We start from the raw sequence: 19,299 nt of genomic DNA on the forward strand, positions 1-19,299 counted from the left end.
ACCATGGATAGTGTACAAGAGAGAGTGTATTTGTGTCAGGGGTGAGTTGTGAAAGAACAATAGCAGCAAGAATAAATGGGAATGTGAGACATGCTATGATGTATGGTTTGGAGATGATGGTGCTGACAAAAAAAGAGATGGGTGGAGCTAAAGAGGTTAAGAATTTCAATGGAAGTGAGTAGATCAGAAGGACAACTCAAGTTGAGCAGTTTGGAGACAAAGTCAGAGAGGACATGTGCAGAGGAGCAATATATTTGACAAAGGATGCCGAATAACAAGGTGCCAGGTAGGAGGAAAAAAGGAAGACCACAGAGAAGATTCATGAATGTAATGAAGGGGACATGCAGACGGTTGGTGTGACAGAAAAGGATGCCAGTGATAGGGCGATATGGAGTCAAATGAGCAGCTGATGGGAGGAGCAGAAGAAGGGAAGAAGATTGAAGTACTACCTGTCCCCATATGCATTATGAATCTAATCAATTAATTATTAATGCTAATACTATCTATCTATCTAATCTATCTAGTTGTATTTGTCGTGAGAGCCTGTAGAATAAGAGCATGTAGGCTCTGTGCTGCACAATTTAAATGTACAAAACTTCCTTGTGATTTCTTGTGTCATTTAATACTTTTTGGTTTCTGGGGTGATGAAGCAGTAGCTTAGGAGTGGCGACGGTGGATGCAGTAACACTCTCTAAACTGGGGGGGTCGCTGATTGACTTTCTGCAAACATGGCTGCCCAGGATGAACTCAGTAAGTTTCTTTTTGGGTTATTGGCGATTCATATATTTTGTCAAATGTCGCACTCGTGGTTTCTAAAAACGTATCCAGGAAAATGCCTGATCCGCCCTGACAGTTGGGGTGTTTTTTGGTGTAACGCTAAAGCTTCTTTTAGTTAAAAACCAGGGGTAGGTGCGATAGCTAGCTACTAAGCTAACCAGAATGCTATCGTCAGGAGGCCGTTTGCCCAGTCATGGTCAAAAAGAAACTATCACGTAGGCTATTAATATATATCCATTTATGAAACTTTGAAAGTGCGCAGTAACTGCTAGGATATTCGGGGTATTGGGGATTTGACCTGCAGGATGTGGCCTTAAGTGAAAAGCTAGTTGAATAATACAGAAACGATCAAATGCGTGAATAGTCTTGTCAGTTGTTGTAGCTAGCTGGGTGCTTGGTGAGCCATGCCAGGAGAAGGAAGGCAGGGCTGGGTGATGGTCGCACCAGCACAGCAGCTGACAGGACGAACTTATCAGCAGAACTGCAGCAACATGCCCGTGAGACCGTTTTAAACATGCATGTTGCTCTATGTTAAACTGAAGGTCGTAGTCTTTGTGTTGCAGATACGTTACTACTGAGTGAGATACTTGAATAGAAAGATATTGCGAAATTAGCCATGATGGGGCCAATAATTAGCGTGTGACAAATACCGCCCGGAAAATGAGTTAACAAGGGTTATGTGTTTTTGGCAGATCAACTGGAACGCGTGTTCCTTCGCCTGGGCCATGCAGAGACAGATGAACAGCTGCAGGACATTATCTCCAAGTTCCTACCCCCTGTTCTCCTCAAGCTCTCCAGCGTTCAAGAGGGGGTGCGGAAGAAAGTAAGAAGGGTGTAGCCTGTCTCTGTTACTTAAGAGATTATAATGACTGCATTACAAGGGAGATGTGTTTATAAATTGCAGTTGTTCAAAGTTCAGCCCAGAAAAAAATTATTTGAGGGTATAGCAGAGATATAGACTCAGTTCTCTAGATGCAAAGGTTCATCAAGGAGCTTAAATCCCTTTCACTTTGTTTATGCATCTGTCTTATTTAACTACATAATAAAATGTGGAAACTGCGTATTCTCTGCTAGGTAATGGAGTTGTTGGTCCACCTGAATAAGAGGATAAAAAGCCGACCTAAGATTCAACTTCCAGTAGAAACTTTGCTTGTGCAGTACCAAGACCCTGCAGCTGCCTCTTTTGTTACGGTAAGAATCTCATATTAGGATGTTTGCCATATAGTGGAGGATGTCGTGTTTGCCTTGTGGGCGTGATTGCCTTGTGGGCCAATGAACATCGTTGGTAAGGTATCACACAGTTACCACATGGGATTTAATCAGATCAGTGTTTTTGTCCCTTTGTTGTTGTTGTTGTTTTTTAAAAACACAATTTAATACACATGATTGAATTGACGTTTATGTGTTTTTTTTAAATCTAGTTAGTGATCCTAGATCAGGGGTCTGCAACCTTTTACACCCAAAGAGTCATTTGGACTCGGTTTCCACGCAAAAGAAAACACTGGGAGCCGCAAATACTTTTTGACATCTAAAATGAAGATAACACTGTATATATTGTTTTTTACCTTTATGCTTTGTGTGAACAACTAAGGTGTGTTACTTATGAAATCCATGAAGTGCTACAGAGAAAATTACATTTTATTTATGTAATTAACACATTTTGAACTCTTAAAGAAATATAACAAAAGGAAAGACACCAACCTGAACTAAAATGATCCATGTAGCAAACAAAAACTGTTGTCAGCCGCCACCCTTATATTGCCTTTGGGCTGTTGGAGCCTTGACCTGACTTTTAAAAAATAATTGGTAAAAAAGCACTGTGCTGCTGAAAAATTAAAAATAGATATTTGCAAAATTCTGCCTAAATATGTATTTTACCAGGTTAATGCGTGCGGCGGGGCGTGGTCTGCAGCGCCGCTGCAGGGGAGGCGGATGCAACTGAGCCGCACCCGCAATCATGCCTCGCTGCCTTTACGTCTGCGCTATCTGTGCTGTTGTGTTGTTGGTGGTGTATGTCAGGCTGTGAGGTGAAAAGCTACAGCCGGCTGCATGCGTACAGCAACCCTGTGTGAAAAGTGGTCAATAAAGAGATGCTGAAAAGCGTGTTCATGCAAACATCGTCGGTCTGCCGTGATATGTTTACAATGGGACTACTGCTCCTGAACCTCTGCGCACAGCGTCTGCTAATCGGGGCTGTACGAAGTCAGTTTACGCAGGACTGTAAGCTGTCATCTGTCAGGCGTGAGCGGTGTTTGTCTTTAACATAGTTCACGGTGGAGAATAGCTGCTGACATAATGTGGATCTGAAGATCCATAATTGGCTTACCTGGGGTTGAAAGTCTCGATAAATGCACGGCGTTTCGGCGGGTATACCGGCTTCCGCGAGTGTGACTCTTATTTTGAGCGATGAAAAAATAATAGAATATAATTTTATTTTTATATTTCAATATCACAATAATCTTCCAATTTAGAACTACAAGTTAAAAAGAACTAACATAAATAAAATACACTTCAGCTAAATATTAATTTATTTTCCCAAACCACGCGGAGCCGCAGTATAAGGACTAAAGAGCCGCATGCGGCTCTGGAGCCGCAGGTTGCCGACCCCTGTCCTAGATTGACTTGTGTTTTTAAAAATTGGCCTATTATTGAGAGCAGAGTTTTGATGGTCACATTTATACGCAGAATTTCACCATCATCTACATTAAAATGGGCTACCCTCGTCTGGAGGTGGTAAAACAGTGTGAGCTAGCCCCGACCCTCATCACTGCCATGGAAGGAAAACCACAGCCACAGCAGGACAGGTAAGGGGATGCATCCAAACACCCATTTTGGATATGGTTGTGTGACATGTGTGTTAAGCAATCTTGAGATATCAGTTTATTATTCTTAATTTAAAATGACTTGTCTATACTCTATGTTCTCTCTTAGTCTGATGCACCTGCTGATCCCTACTCTTTACCACATAAAGTATCCTGCTGACACCTCCAAGAGTGCTTCTCTGTTTAACCTAACTGAGCGGCCAAAGACAATGCACCTGCTGTTGGAGTTCATGTTAGATGTTTTACTGATGCCTTATGGGTGAGTTGACGATTCATAAGCGAATAAGGGTTTCAGACCTACCTCTGGTGAAATTAATTGCTTGTGCGAAGTATTTTTACCATAAATTGTTGACCTGTAGTGTCCTTCTCCTCCTAGGTTTGTGCTGAATGAATCTCCAACTCGCCCCGCTCCCTCCTCCTCCCAGGGTACTTCTGGAGATGGGACAGTGGCTGCGAGTAGTCAGGGTCTCCCGCAGCCTCCTCCGGGGATGAGTGTTTATGCTGCCAAGAGGGTGATTGGAGAAGCCCAGTGGAATGCTGAACAGCTGGAGCAGGTATACAAACTGAACTGGGAGGATGAGTACTGGCTTTATATGTTTATCTGTTTGAAAGGCAATATGCTCAGTGTTTGGGCAGGCCGGCCAAGTATATTTATGCCCATCCGAGTATGTTTGGTGACTTGTTTTTTAGGGGTGCAACGATACTCGTATAGATATTGAACTGTTCGATACTGTGCTTTCGGTTCGGTACGCATATGTATCGAACAATACAACATTTTTTATTTATTTTATCAACTTTTCTTCTGACGATGCTGTCTGTGTTGAGCACTCAGTGGATCTGCGTTCAACTACTCTGCCTAGGCTGCACTGTCGAGTGCAGATCCACTGAGTGCAGCGCAACCTAGCAAGACAGAAGTTAAGCTTGCAACATGGCAACTGCCTCAACGCTACCTGAAATTGAACCTCCCCCACCCTCATTCAGATCTGGCGTTTGGAACTATCTTGGTTTTCATGTGACGCATGACCCTGATGGTAAGCTTCACATGAAAACAAAAGTAAAACAGTATGTCAGATGTGCCACGCAATGCTCAATTTGTGGGAACTAGTGCGTTAGCGCAGTTAGCTCGTTAATGTGTTGACGCCGTCCAGCCCCACGCACGGGGCGATCCGCGGTAACTCGTTAACGGAGATTTGCCGCGTTATGGCGTTAATGTCATTTTAACGAGATTAACACAACGAACATGACAGCACATTTACGCCGACATCATCCTAGTGCAAAGACAAGTGGAAGCAGACAAAAACAACAAGCACGCATGCTACAAACTTTACCCAAGTCATTTAGACAGCCGTTAGCACATGATTCTCCTTATGGGGACCTGATATGTTTAATATGTTGCTGAGAATATACCCCAGAAGAAGTGTATAGTATAGCTTTTATTTAGGAAAGAGCCATTTCTCTGTAATAAACTCTCTTTTCCAAAGATGAGTGATTTTTCGATCAGATTTATAATTTTGTTTCAGCAACATTAAATTTAAAAACTGTACTTTTGAGTTAAAATATATATTTATAATTTTAATAAATGACAAATTAAAAAGGCATGAACATTTTTTTGTATCGAAAAAATATCGAACCGTGACACCAAAGTATCCAACTGAACCGTGAATTTTGTGTATCGTTGCACCTGTATTGTTTTTGTCTGTCTGTGTGGATGGCTCAATGCCCTGTTGATTTGGTAGATTTGATCCCCCTTGCCAATGTTTTGAAAGTTCAGTTGTTTACCAACTAATCTAGGCCATCCCAGTCTTTTGCTAGTCAGGTGACTTTAATGACAATCCTGAATATCATTCACTGTCATTCATTGGAATAGTGCCCAACTATACCATTGTGCACTGCAGTTAACAAAGACAATCCCTGTTCTCCTCTGGAGAGCCGATGCAAACTGGGTTTCATTGTAACTGAGTTTCATGTTCATCAAAACATGCAGCAGGTGGATAACTATACTGAGATCACAGATGATGCAGAGAATGACAAAAACGACCAGCTGCAGTTCAGCACTGTGCATTTGAAGTCCATCTGCAGGCGTAAAGAGTAACTGGAGATGATTATTGCTATACACATGCAGTGCTTGTGCCTCTGCTTGTGGATACATACAGGTTATCGACACAAAAATATTCAAATCTGCGGGAAACACTGATATGGAGGGTTTTTTTATAAGGCAAATCTTTGAATAGCTTCTAAACATTGAGTTTAGAATCAGTTATGTCTATAAATTTTCCACCTTCATCCCTAATTTGACTGTTTGGTATAATTTCTTCAGAGCAATTTCTTCTGTAATGTCTATTTTTTAATATAAATGTGGACTGTGAAGCACCATGTGACATGTTTACTATGACTAAATAGTTCCTTGTTGTGTACTTGGTTCCAACAGTGTAAACTGGGTATAGTGAAGTTCATTGAGGCAAAGCAAGTCCCAGAAGTGGAGACGGTGGTCCACCTGGTGGTGGCGTCAAGTGACACCAGACACAGTGTGGCCACTGCAGCTGATCTGGAGCTGAAGAGCAAACAAAGGTAGGCCATGAAACTTGATTTATGTCTGTGTTTATTTTTGCATCACCAAGTCCTCCACTTTTAAGTGCTCCTTTTGTCCGGTAGTTTATACAACTTAACAGTTTCCTAGATTTTGTAAAAATAATTTTTAAAAAGTCTGACTTTTTCAAGTATTTCTGAGGAGCTGAATAAACTGTCAAACTGTCATTCCTATCATTAGTAATTCACTTGTTTTGTAATGTTTCAGCATCATCGACTGGAACAATCCTCTAATTATCAACAAGATGTTCAAAGTGTATCTGGGGGATGTCCCTCTTAAAACAAAGGTTTGTCAACTCAAACTCAACATTTAAACTTTCTTTTTTTAACATAACCTGTGAACACAAGTATTTTCTTGACATGTAGAAATGTAAAATCCCTTTATATGTATACTGTAGGGGGGCGGCATGAAGCAAGAGCTGAAACATGAGCCAGTAAGCACAAGAGTTAAGCTGAAGATCCTGCCGCATCTTCTACGCTCACGTCTGGCTGCAGAGTGCTTTCCAGCTAATATCCAGGTATGATCTGTGATGCTTCTGGCCATGTTTTCCTTTTTATTCGGTGTGAAATTTGTTTTAGTGTATCCAGATAACTCTGATATATGGGTATTTTTCAGGTACTGCCATGCAAAACAGTAAACTTTCCAGTTTTTCTCACTAGTTTGCTTTCTGTCCTCTGTAGGTTGTTTATGACGGTCTGTTTGGGGCCAACACGAACAACAAACTGCTGTCTCTCACCCTACAGTTTGTGCATCATATCTGCATGGTGTAAGTCTTTTCTTCGTCTTCCTACAGATACATCTGTCTTCATCACTGTGTTTTAAGAAATTAAAAACTGATTCTATCTCTCTGATTTTTTTATTAGATGCCCTGACACTAATAAGCCTTTAGGGCTAATGTTGCTTAATGGTCTTACCAAGCTCATCAATGAATACAAGGAGGTAAAGTGCAAATGGCATGAGACATAAATAATGTGAAGTTCATACAGGTTTGCGCACTTTCATTTGAAATATACTTACTGGGAAACACTTGTCTTTGCAGGATCCTAAGTTGCTATGTGTTGCTTACTCTGCTGTTGGAAAGCTGTCAAGGTATAAGGAAATAGTGAACTATTTTTTTATTTGAACATTTCCAGTTTTGCATTGTATTTCAAATGATGTAATACAAAATATCTCGGTCCTCTGTTCTAGTCGTATGCCTCAGCTCTTCACAAAGGACATTGCACTTGTGCAGCAGTTCTTTGAGTCCATGTGTAAGGTAGGGGAAAGACATTGCTTGCAGTGAAAACTGAGTACCAAGCAACTAATGCATTACAAGATATTGGCACTCACAGTCGATATAAAATTATTGCCTTAAAACTCTATTCTTGTGCATCTGGTATTGAAATTTCTAAAATTCCTCTTCAGGAAGAAGCTGATGTCCGTCTAGCTATTCAGGAGGCTTTGTCTATGATGGTTGGAGCTTATGCTAACCTCCAAGGAGCACTGCTCAACCTAATGGAGGCCCTGGTGGCTGCATATATTGGAAAGGTGAGAGGCAGAACTGATAGAATAAACTTTAATATTGGTGGGTTTAATAAGTAGAAATGAGGCAAATCAAACACTCATATAGTTCTTTGTTGTTTTTTGTTTTGTTTTGTAACAGCCGGAGGTACAGGTTCGCCAGGTGGCCATGAAGTTTGCCAGCACGGTCTTTGCTCCTGATCATGTGCCATCAAGATACCTACTGCTGCTGGCTGCTGGAGACCCGTAAGTTTGAAAAACACAGCAATTGTTCGTGTGGTGGTAAATAAATGACAAGAACACACAGTAAACATTTTACTGGGTCATGACATTTTTGATAGTACAAAGAAGAAGCTTTGAGCTTAAACTAAAATGTGTCCTAGGTGTACTTACCTGCAGAAAAGCTTGAAGTGTCTTATTTTCTGTGTTGTAGAAGAGAAGAGGTGTCTGGGGAGGCCCAGAGGGTGCTGAGGTCTTTCCATACCAAGAGCTCAGAGAAGGAGGGACCAAAACCTATGCCCTCCTTTCCTGATATGGTGGCTTATGTCCAGGAGAAAGTGAGGCTCTGAGCATATTCTCCAAGTTTCTCATGATGGTGTTTTTACTAAGACATTTTAAATCTTAAATCTCTGCACTTTTGTCTTTATTAGGCCGCTCAGCGAATCAAGACTCCAGCTAAGTACATTGTGGGAACTTCCACAATTCCTTTCAACCCCTCTGCATTTGGTGAGGTAAATATGAATTTGTTATGACCTCACGGCATCTATTAATCGTGACACTGGCCCATCTTATACTCTTCTACCTCTTATACCTGTGCTAGATGCTTGTCTTCTAATCCGTCTCATTTCTGTTTCCTGTTGTCCCAGATCATGCTCTACCTGAGGATGTGTTTAGCCCACAGTGCTGGAGCCATGCCCATGTCCACACGCTTGTCAGACATGCAGGATGATGCCCCTGCCATTGGCCGCTATGTCCACACGCTGCTGTTTTCTGACTCTCAGCCCTCAGGGTCAAAGGGCTCTGAAGCAAATCCTGTACATGTCTACATGGATCTTCTGCAGCAGCTGCTCTCTGCTGTAGGAGGTGAGGAAGCACTTAGTTATTAAACAATCAAGCAGTTTTTGGAACATATTTTTTTTTGCTCTGTGGCAGTGCAGTGAATATTTAAGTAACAAAAAAAATCTCTTGACTCTTAAAAATTGCAAGTATCTTCTGTTCAAGAAGACTGTCTCTTTGATAAAAGACTGCAAAATTCAATTTGTGCTTCATGTAAATAAGTTCTGCTAGAAGAAGTGTTCCTTTAAGAATCCATGTGCATTTCCAGGTATTTATGTTTGTCAGGAAATTGTACTTAATGTAATAATCTCTTAACAGGAATCCCTGTCATGTACTGTTTATTGGAGGTTGTGTCTGTGTGCCCGGAGAAACTGGCTCCCAGATTTGCTGATAAAATCGACTGGATTAAAGTGAGTATCATAAACATGTGGGATGTTAGTGCCAATATTAGTATTTACTATTTCACAAATGAGACAGATACCAGATAATCCAGATGCTCAGCTGTGTTGTGATATTGTAAAACCGTCAGCCTAGTGCACATTTTACAGATCTCATCGCTGTAATAGCAGATGTTTTTTTCCCCCCAGAGTCTGATGAACACAAACAAGGAGGACATGAGGGAGCTGGCAGCCCAGCTGTATGCTGTTGTGGTTTCGACTATGACTGGCAACGAGTTGCAGAAGGCCGTGCAGAACCTCGTCAAAATCACCAAAGACAACCACGTAATGTCACTTTGTTGCTACACAGCCGTTTGTAGCTTCATTTATTTTATAGCTGTGAAAATTTACCTTGCATTAATGTTTACTTGCTTTGTCAAATCACAGAGCCCTGAAACTCAGCATGGTGCCATCTTGGCTCTTGGCTATATGGTCGGAAGGAACATGAGCAGGAAAAAACCTGCCACATCCATTGATTCGACAGAAAACATGGGGCAGCCAATGAACATCTCTTCCCAGGAAGATGATGAACTTGCTGCCATGGCAACAAAGACAATTGGTATGTAATTATTTCACATCAGCTTTATTCATTTACTGATCTGGTAACTGTTGGAGTACCAAAAACTGATGCTACATTTTATTTTGCCTAGACTGTAATGATTATACAGTATTTTTTTTTAATTCCTTAGTTTTTAGTTGGCAGTGTTAAAGTTTATATCATAAATAATGATTTGCTTCTGTGTATGCTGTTTGACCCATTTTTGTTCATGTTCGTCAAGGTTCCTTCCTGGACAACAGCAGTGCAATGCTGGCTATAGCAGCCTGTACAGCTCTGGGGGAAATTGGGCGTAATGGCCCCCTGCTGATCCCTGCAGAGGGAGAGGGCTTGACTAAACTCTCTGTTGTAGAAAACCTGCTGGCCCGCATTCCCTCTGGCAAGGAGAGTACAAAGGTATTCTAGAAATCTAATAAAAAAAAATGGCTACTGAGAGGCACTTTCCAGTGATCGTTACTGGCACAAATTATATCAGTGGTTTATTTGCACTGTATAAATTAATGATGTCGGGTCCTTAGATTTTCTTGTCTACTTTTTTATCTTGATCATCATGTTTGTGTCTTTTTTGTGTATTCGTTCCAGATGAAGGAACGAGCCATCATGACCTTGGGTTATCTGCCAGTGGGAGATGAAGATTTCCCTCATCAGAAGAAGCTGCTGCAGGGACTTATGGACTCTGTAGAGGTATGAAACATACTGATGGATAGTACATTTTTAAAAGACTAGGTTCAAATGAACAGGTGTAATTGGTAGCTTAAGGTTTGTTTGTTTTTTAACATTTTACTTTTTGAGGTCAGGGTAATGAATCGGGCTGTATTGAGGTGGTTATTTTTGCACAGATATGCTGGCATTGTCTCTAAACATTTCTACTTGAGCTGTCACTCGGCTTAACAACTCGTTGCTGGCAGCAGTACTCACATTTTTTTCTTTTTATATTCTCAATCTTTCCAAGGCCAAGCAAGTGGAGCTACAATTCACAGTAGGAGAGGCCATAACAAGTGGTGCAGTAGGGACCAGTTCTGGAGCTGCTAGAGATCCATGGACCTGCACCGAGGACCATTACACTCCACCACAGAGTACGTTTCTAAAATGTAGTCCCAGCTTGTACTGTGCTTTTAACATTTTTTTATCTGTTAATGAATTTTGCCATTTCTGAAGTTCACACTACTTTGATTTGGTTCTCCAGTATAGTGGCACGCCTACTGTCCACTCTGCATGACCATATTCAGCTTTATACCAGCAGTTGTCCTAATGAAATCCATGGTTATCTTTTCTGTCTGAACATTATTTTGAATTTTCTGAGCATATACTCACCTGTAACAGTCCATTTTTATCTAAAAGCTGAATGTTTTATCCACAAAAGTTTTAATTTCCACTTTTTCCTTTCTGCTGACAGATGTAAAGAACAATGATGTGGTTCCCTGGGTCCTTAACGCCATCCTGACCAAGTATATAACCAGCCAGAACCCCCACGTCCGGCAGGCAGCCTGCATCTGGCTGCTTTCCCTTGTCAAGAAGCTCAACCAGCACAAGGAGATTACGGTGTGTATTTTTAACCCCAAAATTGAGATTCGGGGTGAAATGTAAATTAAAAATAGAATGCAATGATTTGCAGATCTTGTGAGCTCATATTTTATTCACAATATAAATTTTGTTTGAAATGTGAAATTGTACCTTTCTGGGAAAAATATTCATGTGCCAAAGTCTTTAGTGTGCAAATTTCTTTATGCACATATGTCAAATACCTGTAATTTTGTTTCTCTTCTTTTACTCTTACAGTCACATTTGAAAGAGATTCAGGGTGCCTTTATCTCTGTTCTCTCAGACCCTGACGGTAAGATCAGACTCAAGTCTAAGTGAACTATTTGATCAGCTCATTACTTGCTAGCTTTGTGCCTGTGCACTTCCTCACGCTTCACTCTTCCTCTTTCATTCAGAGTTGAGTCAGGATGTGGCATCTAAAGGCCTTGGTCTGGTCTATGAGATGGGGGGAGAGGGTGACCAGCAGGAACTGGTGTCCACTCTTGTTGAAACGCTCATGACTGGTAAAAGGTGAGTGGATGGTTGGGTTGAGTACACATTCAACAGCTTCAAGCTTGTGCACGAAGGAGGGAAAATCTAGAAACAGGTTTATTATTTTGAAACAAACTGTTAGACCGTGGTGCATGTTGAATGAGGTCCTCCACATACCCAGCTGAAAGCTAAAATGGTCTAAAGATACAGTTATTATTTTTTTATTTTTTTTACTGCAAGTGTTGATAAGTTTGTGTACAGAATAAAAAATGAGAAGAAATGGGAATGGAATATTATGGACTCACAAAGATGCTGCTCAGTTTCCTGGGTTAAGACCTCTGAATGTATCTGTTTCACAGAGCTGACTGACTCGACTTGGATCATAAAGCAGTGGATTCACAAAATGTTTAAAAAAGAAGTCTAAAAATAAATAATTTAAATGGTCCATTAAGCACTGTGGGAGGACTAAGGATTAGTTAATGTGCACCATGGGCAGGATGAACACATGCATTGAGCTGCTGTCAAATTTTGCGCTTTTAAAAATAGAACAAAAGCAATATATCGATATAATATATCTATCCAGGCAGGTTTGTTGGTCTCCAGTGGTTTGTCAGGGAAACTTGAAACTGTGATTGAAACCAGTGTTAAACTGAACAAGGACGAAGATTGTAACAAGCTCACAATTGTGTCTTGCATTGGGCTAATTGTTAAATTTTTTATTTTTTTTTGTAAACAGAGTAAAACATGCAGTCTCAGGGGATACAGAGGTGTTCCAAGGAGAAGGTTTGGGGAAAACACCTGATGGGTAAGGCATATCACCTCTTTTTGCCTTTTTAGCTCCTATTTCAGTGAAAGTGTAATAAATATATTCAGGCTTTTTAAAATGTATTTAATCTTTGTGCTCAGTTTACACATTCACCCTTCTTGGCCTACTTCTGTACATAATCTATATTCATGGTTTCTGGCAGTCACGGTTTGTCCACATACAAGGAGCTGTGTTCATTGGCCAGCGACCTGAACCAACCAGATCTTGTGTACAAATTTATGAACCTAGCCAATCATCATGCCATGTGGAACTCTCGCAAGGTATCATGTTTGTATTCACCAGTTTTTACATCCGTGACATCCATGCCCCTTCCAACCTGATCATGCCTATCCTCCTTTCAGGGAGCAGCTTTTGGTTTCCACATGATCGCAGCTAAAGCCGGGGAACAGCTGGCTCCATTCCTGCCTCAGATAATTCCTCGTCTGTACCGCTACCAGTTTGATCCCAACCTTAGCATTCGCCAGGCCATGACAAGCATCTGGGATGCTTTGGTCACTGATAAGACCCTGGTAAGAGCTGATTGTTGTACATTTGCATCCATTAAAAAAACAAACTACAAAACATTATTTGTCTTTAGAAAAAAATGGTTGTAGACATAGTTGTTTAGTTACATGTGCCTGCTTGCTTGTTCTGATTTATTACAGGTGGATAAGTATCTCAAAGAGATCCTTCAGGATGTGATTTCTAATTTGACCAACAACGCCTGGAGAGTGCGAGAGTCCAGGTGCATGTACACTTATATTAAAAAAAATAAGATCATCAGCCTTGGCTTTTGACTTTGTTAACTTGCATTAGAATGGATGCTTTGTTAATAATGTTTGCAGTTTGTTTAGAATAAGATTTAAAGGCTAAACGCTTATGTGAATTTTTCTTTCAGCTGCCTGGCCTTAAATGACCTGATTCGAGGCCGTCAGGCTGATGACCTTATTGATCACCTGGCAGAAATATGGGAGACCCTGTTTAGAGTCCTTGATGACATCAAGGTAGGAAGGAAGTGATTAGACATCAGTGTTTCTTTCATTGATGTGGTGCAAAGGTTTTAATTTGTTCACTGTTCTGATGCATAACAAAAAAAATAAAATGTACATTATTACAAAGTACTTTTTTTTCTGTTTAGGAGTCTGTGAGGAAGGCTGCAGACCTAACACTGAAAACACTCAGTAAGGTAAAGCTGTTTCCCACAACTTTGGCCTGTGTATGTGTTTGTGTGTACATGTGTGCTTGTCTGAGTACCTTTTCTAATGCAGACTTTTTGTCTCTCCAGGTGTGCACCCGTATGTGTGAGTCTACAGGCTCTGGAGCCCAGAGAACTGTGGCGGTGATTTTACCCACCCTACTGGAAAAAGGCATTGTTAGCAATGTCGCAGAGGTTCGCTCACTCAGGTAATATCTTCTTCTATAACTTTGGTTTGGTTTTTCTTCTGTGACAGTCGTTGCTTTTAATGTAAACTTGTGCTTTAATTCTAGTTTTAATTCTAGTAAAATATTTTAGTAGTAAGAGATTAACAGCAAAATTGGTTTGGGTGTTTTTTTTGTCTTGGTTAGTTTTTTGTTTTTCAAGCATAATTAAACCAGAAATTTAGCAGCTTGCTGTATACCAATATATGATCCTGCAAAAATTATGTTAAGTAATGTGTAATTTCTTAGTAAGTATTTGCAGTTGACTCAGCAACGGGAAATTTACCTTTCCGCTTTTCCAACATGGCACGATGCTAACTTTAATTCATCATTCGGTCATCACGTTACCAGGTCGTAATTTTTTGCTGTATAATTGTGTGTTCTGTTCTCTCAACAATCTCTTTTTTTCCAAATCAGTATCCAGACCCTGGTGAAGATCAGTAAGACTGCCGGTGCCAGACTAAGGCCCCATGCTTCCCGGTTAATCCCAGCTCTATTGGAGTCCCTCAGCACTCTGGAGCCTCAGGTCCTCAACTACCTGAGTCTCCGAGCCACAGAGCAGGAAAAGGTAACCTCAGCACTCACCTTCACAAAATTGAAGTCTATAAGTTTATTAAAAGTTGTCATGAGTTATTATTACTCTACTTCTAGAGTGCCATGGATGCTGCCAGACTAAGTGCTGCCAAATCCTCTCCAATGATGGAGACTGTTAACATGGTAAAAAAAAACAACTTACTAATTAATTAAGTAGATGTGTCACAAAAAGGCGCCTTATTTAAAGTGTTACAAAAGCATGTGACATATATATTCCTGTCTTTGTATTCAGTGTCTGCAGCACCTGGATGTTGCTGTTCTGGGAGAACTGGTTCCCAGACTCTGTGAGCTGCTTAAGAGTGGAGTAGGCTTGGGCACCAAGGTAAAAAAAACAGTTATTTAGCTTTCTTTGCATCATCATACCAGTCTTTCTTACATTTGCCTTTTTTCCACACAGTGGCTCTTTCCTTTCTCTTTTTTTTTTTTCTACCAAGGTGTTCCAAGTTTACCTGCTACTCTTTGTCTCTCCTCACAGGGTGGCTGTGCTAGTGTAATTGTTTCCCTCACAGTGCAGTGTCCACAGGATCTGACCCCACACTCAGGTGCAGCACAAGTTTGAATCTGTTCATCTAGTTTGTGTATTGGATGATGGAAGTGTGGCAATAACCGTGATAACTGTTTTTGTTTCCTCAGGTAAACTTATGAGCTCCCTGCTGAATGGCATCCATGACAGAAGCACTGTAGTACAGAAAGCTTATGCCTTTGCTTTGGGACACCTGGTCAGGGTGAGCAGCAATTGTGATAAGTAATCTTGTTGATAATTTAGAAATAATGATTTGTTAAAGTCATAAGGACATCTGTTTTCTCCCATCAGACAGCAAAAGACAGCAGTGTAGAAAAACTACTGCTGAAACTCAACACCTGGTACTTGGAGAAAGAAGGTGAGAAAGTGTAAAATATGCCTATATTTCTCCCAGCTGCTCTATATTTGAAAAACACAAGAAGTTGGTTTACTAAATTCAGTGCTAGCTTTCAGACTCTGCTCTTTGTGTTTTCTTTCTCCCAGAGAATGTGTACAAGTCATCCTGTGCACTGATAGTACATGCAATCAGCCACTACAGCCCAGATGTGCTGAAAGGGCACGCGGGAGTGGCCCTGCCACTGGCTTTCCTGGGCATGCATCAGGCACCGGGTCCCGATGAGGACAAAGGAGAGAGCCATGATGCCACGCTGTGGTCTGAGGTGTGGCAGGAGAACGTTCCAGGTGAGGAAAATCCAGACAGCATTAATGAAAATTATGCATTACTGATTAATCTGCTGCAATACACTGAACATATAAAGGAAACAAAGCAAATCTTCCTGTTTTACAAGGTTTCTGTTTTACCAACTAATCCTTTCAGCTTCAGATGTACTGTATATTTGTGATGACATAAAGATTTAATTCTGTTTCCACTTCTTTAAACTTTTTTCTAATCAGGAAGCTTTGGAGGCATCAGACTGTACATGACCGAGCTGATTGCCATCACACAGAAAGCGCTGCAGTCCCAGTCCTGGAAGATGAAGGCTCAGGGTGCAGCTGCCATGGCAACTGTTGCCAAGGAACAGACAGGCTCACTGGTGGCGCCACACCTTGGCTTGGTGCTGACAGCTTTAATGCAGGGTCTATCTGGGCGCACGTGGGCTGGCAAGGTAATGATATGTAATATACCTGAAGAAAACAAAAAAGTGTTCATTTTATTTTTCTATTTTAAACTATTTCTTTTTGTTCCAGGAGGAGCTTTTGAAAGCCATTGGATCTGTAGTGTCCAAATGCAGGTAAAAAGTCTCTCACAGCCTTTTCTTTGTATGTTTTCTTCCAAGTACATCACAACATTTCTTGTCACACTTCTTCCTTTTCAGCACGGAGCTACAGAAGCCTTGCAGCGGCCAGCCCACCATCTCTGAGGTGTTGGAGGTTGTGCTGAAGGAATGTCGTAAGGAGAGTCTCGTGTACAAAATTGCTTCTCTGCGCTGTGCTGGGGACGTGCTCCACAGCAGCCAGGAGGACCGTTTCGCCGACATGGCAGAGATCCTTTTCCCTCTAATCAAGAAGGTTGAAACCTCCCTACTGCCTCTTGAATATGAATATTAAAATATTGATGCCATATTTTGAAAAAGTCTTTTAATGAACTCAACCTTTCTTAATAATTTTACAACAGAGCAGTCCAGAGAGTGGTGTTGGATCCCCAAGATCACTGGAAGATGATGACGACGATGATGATAAAGATGTGAAGGAGAAAGAGCTGCAGACCGAAGCTATTATTTGTGCTTTTGAGACTCTTGGAAAAAGTTGGCCAAGAAAGCCCGAGACTCAAAGTAAGTTTATTCTCTCAAGAGACAAAACTGAACCCCAAATTTGTTTTGACATATTGTATATGGCATTTAAAGAAATGGGAATGTAGGACCAGCTCAAAAATGGTGTCCTTTAATTGACACCATTCTTTCCCTTTGTCTACTTTTTAGACGTATTTTAAGCCACTACATGTATCTTGGATTTTTAAGTTATCTGGCAGAACTTCCACAAATTTCTTACCACAGAATGGGCAAGAAATGTGTTTGAGCTGTTTGACAGATCATCAAGTAATGTTCTCAACTGTTTGTGTGTGTGTGTGTAGCACGTTTCCAGGCAGAGGTGTGCAATCTGATGTGCGAGAAGCTTAAGCTGAGCACCTGGAAAGTGCAGCTGGCTGTTCTTCAGTCTATGAAGGCATACTTCCAGGGGTAAGCAGCGAAACAGAGAGAAGGTGTTCTACTGGCTGTGAAGAAAAAAAAATGATTAAAAGGTATTGAGTTGTTTTTCGTTGCAGGTTACTGCTGCTAGAAAAGGGTAATGAAGACTTGAATTCATTGTCAGAGATTCTCACAGAGACCTGTGCTGCTCTCACATATCCTTTAGGTAAGCCCTTCACTACTTCCTGGTACTTTGTTTTATAGTTTATACGCATGCGTTCCATGCCCAGCTGTGCTGCTTTTCTATCCAGAAAACAAGAGTTACTCCTCTGTGAGGACCGAGGCCCTGTCAGTCGTGGATCTGATCGTCAAGAGAACTGGAGGTAAATATCGATTCCTGCTTATATACAAGCATGTATTTTGTTTTTCAGTTTTATTCTTGGGCGATGTAGCGTTATTCTTTTTCTAGCATCTACATTTGATCATAAAGTTTTACAGTAGTGAGGTTTGCTCTGAATTAAGGTTCAGACTTGTTCCACATATTATGCATAAATGACATTTGTAAAGCCTCAAACACACTGAAACTTGTATTATTTGCAGATTATATGAACATGTTTTGTTCAGGTCAGAGTTTACAGCAGCTTTCAGAGGGAACCATAACAGAAAAGAATAAGTTCAAATGTTCTTTGATATGAACAAATAGTCACTAAATTTAAACAAAAGAAAGACTGTGGTGAGGGAAGAGCTAAGTCTAAAAAAAAAAAAAGTATAGACAGCAATGAGGAGCATGTGTAGTCTTATAAAGCACTATATGGATGAAGTAGAGTATTAAAAATTGATGTGGTTGTATTATACATTAAAAATTGATAATTCTATATAATTACATATTATAAAAAGGAACGCTTTTGGATTGCTGTAGTTAAAGAATTATAGATCGTGTGTACATATGCGTGTTTGAGTGATTTCATGTTTTGATTTTTTTAATGTGTGATTACATTTTACTCATATGTTGAAATAAAGATTTGATCGATTGACTGATGATATCTTTGTGCTTTCTCTGATATGAACAGAGAGTGAACAGTGGGATTGTGTGTCTGTGAAGAGCCGGGAGCAGCTGCAGCGCTCCCTGTCGACGCTGCAGTCCGACAGCAGACCTGATTTGCGGGATAAGGCCCAGGAGCTGCGCAGACACATCCAAAGCCAACCTTGAGCGCACAGCGGCAAGAACATACAGCATCGGCGTCTCTTTTTTTCCTTCTTCATCAGTGACCATACATTAGCACACTTCCCCGACCTCTTTGATACTCTGAGATTCACAAATATCCCACTCTATAGTAATAATAATTCCCATGAGCTGCGATGCTGGCTTGCCCAAGAGACTCCCACCTGTTTATGCAGACTGTTTCATGTTTATGGCTGGCAAAGCTTGAAGAGACTAACAAACCTTGCTCTACATCTGCACTCAGTGACATGTTGAAGGGCGAGGCTGTTATCGTAACTTGTTGAGATTTATTTGTTTAAATGGACAGTAAGCTGACGATAAATGATATATAAACCAGTGTGTTAGGTTTGTGGACACTGTATTCCTGTAGCCCCAATTTTGGGAGCTTTACTGCTGTCGTGGGTTTGCTTAACATTGGAAACTACAGAAGGTTGCGCACCTTAGTTGACGGGGGGGGGGGCTTTTCAGGGGTTGTGAACACCATCACTGCTTAGTGGTGAAAGGACGGGGGCTACTTGGAGAACTCTTGGGATCTTAAAAAAAATAAAAAGGTTGTATTTGCCTGATGAATGAGCAAGATGTAAGGCTATTTTGTGAAGTCTTTTAAAAACAAAAACCTGCTGTCAACTTCAAAGAGATGCTATAGTTGTTTGAATTTGTCCCTGAATAAATACAATCCCCTTAATAATTTGCACCAATTACTTTTATTTTCACTTAATTCCAAATATGCTCTGTATTAAAACCACATGTTTAAGCACTTTCAGCCTCAGTGGAAGGCACTAGGAACAAATGCACTCAATGAGTGTAACTCCTCGTAAGGCAAAACACCTTACGATTTGCTTTTTTTTTTTTTAATTTATGC

General features: G+C 40.7%; 1 protein-coding gene across 2 annotated transcripts; it reads left to right on the forward strand.

The window, feature by feature from the left end:
* The first annotated feature begins 650 nt into the window (after positions 1–650).
* On the forward strand, positions 651–19,125 carry ecpas (Ecm29 proteasome adaptor and scaffold). 2 transcript variants are annotated; one of them, XM_006787330.3, is made up of 49 exons: positions 651–750; positions 1,470–1,600; positions 1,852–1,968; positions 3,463–3,581; positions 3,709–3,858; positions 3,976–4,153; positions 6,028–6,167; positions 6,394–6,472; positions 6,584–6,703; positions 6,867–6,952; positions 7,050–7,125; positions 7,226–7,275; positions 7,375–7,441; positions 7,591–7,713; positions 7,829–7,932; positions 8,120–8,243; positions 8,337–8,417; positions 8,553–8,769; positions 9,061–9,152; positions 9,330–9,464; positions 9,567–9,738; positions 9,959–10,131; positions 10,318–10,419; positions 10,688–10,811; positions 11,132–11,277; positions 11,515–11,569; positions 11,673–11,787; positions 12,485–12,553; positions 12,717–12,834; positions 12,916–13,083; positions 13,219–13,298; positions 13,452–13,557; positions 13,692–13,739; positions 13,839–13,957; positions 14,390–14,540; positions 14,624–14,689; positions 14,799–14,888; positions 15,042–15,108; positions 15,200–15,291; positions 15,381–15,447; positions 15,573–15,770; positions 15,984–16,195; positions 16,278–16,321; positions 16,406–16,598; positions 16,705–16,861; positions 17,161–17,266; positions 17,353–17,441; positions 17,527–17,598; positions 18,286–19,125. In XM_006787330.3, the coding sequence occupies exons 1-49, from the start codon at positions 729–731 to the stop codon at positions 18,423–18,425; spliced, it is 5,550 nt and encodes a 1,849-aa protein (XP_006787393.2). In that variant the 5' UTR covers positions 651–728; the 3' UTR covers positions 18,426–19,125. The 2 variants fall into 2 exon arrangements, with proteins under 2 accessions (XP_006787393.2, XP_035762126.2); XM_035906233.2 differs by lacking the exon at positions 651–750 and adding an exon at positions 947–992.
* Positions 19,126–19,299: the final 174 nt, after the last annotated feature.

The sequence above is a fragment of the Neolamprologus brichardi genome, chromosome 6, assembly GCF_056152115.1.
Source record: "Neolamprologus brichardi isolate AB-2024 chromosome 6, ASM5615211v1, whole genome shotgun sequence".
Taxonomy (NCBI): domain Eukaryota; kingdom Metazoa; phylum Chordata; class Actinopteri; order Cichliformes; family Cichlidae; genus Neolamprologus; species Neolamprologus brichardi.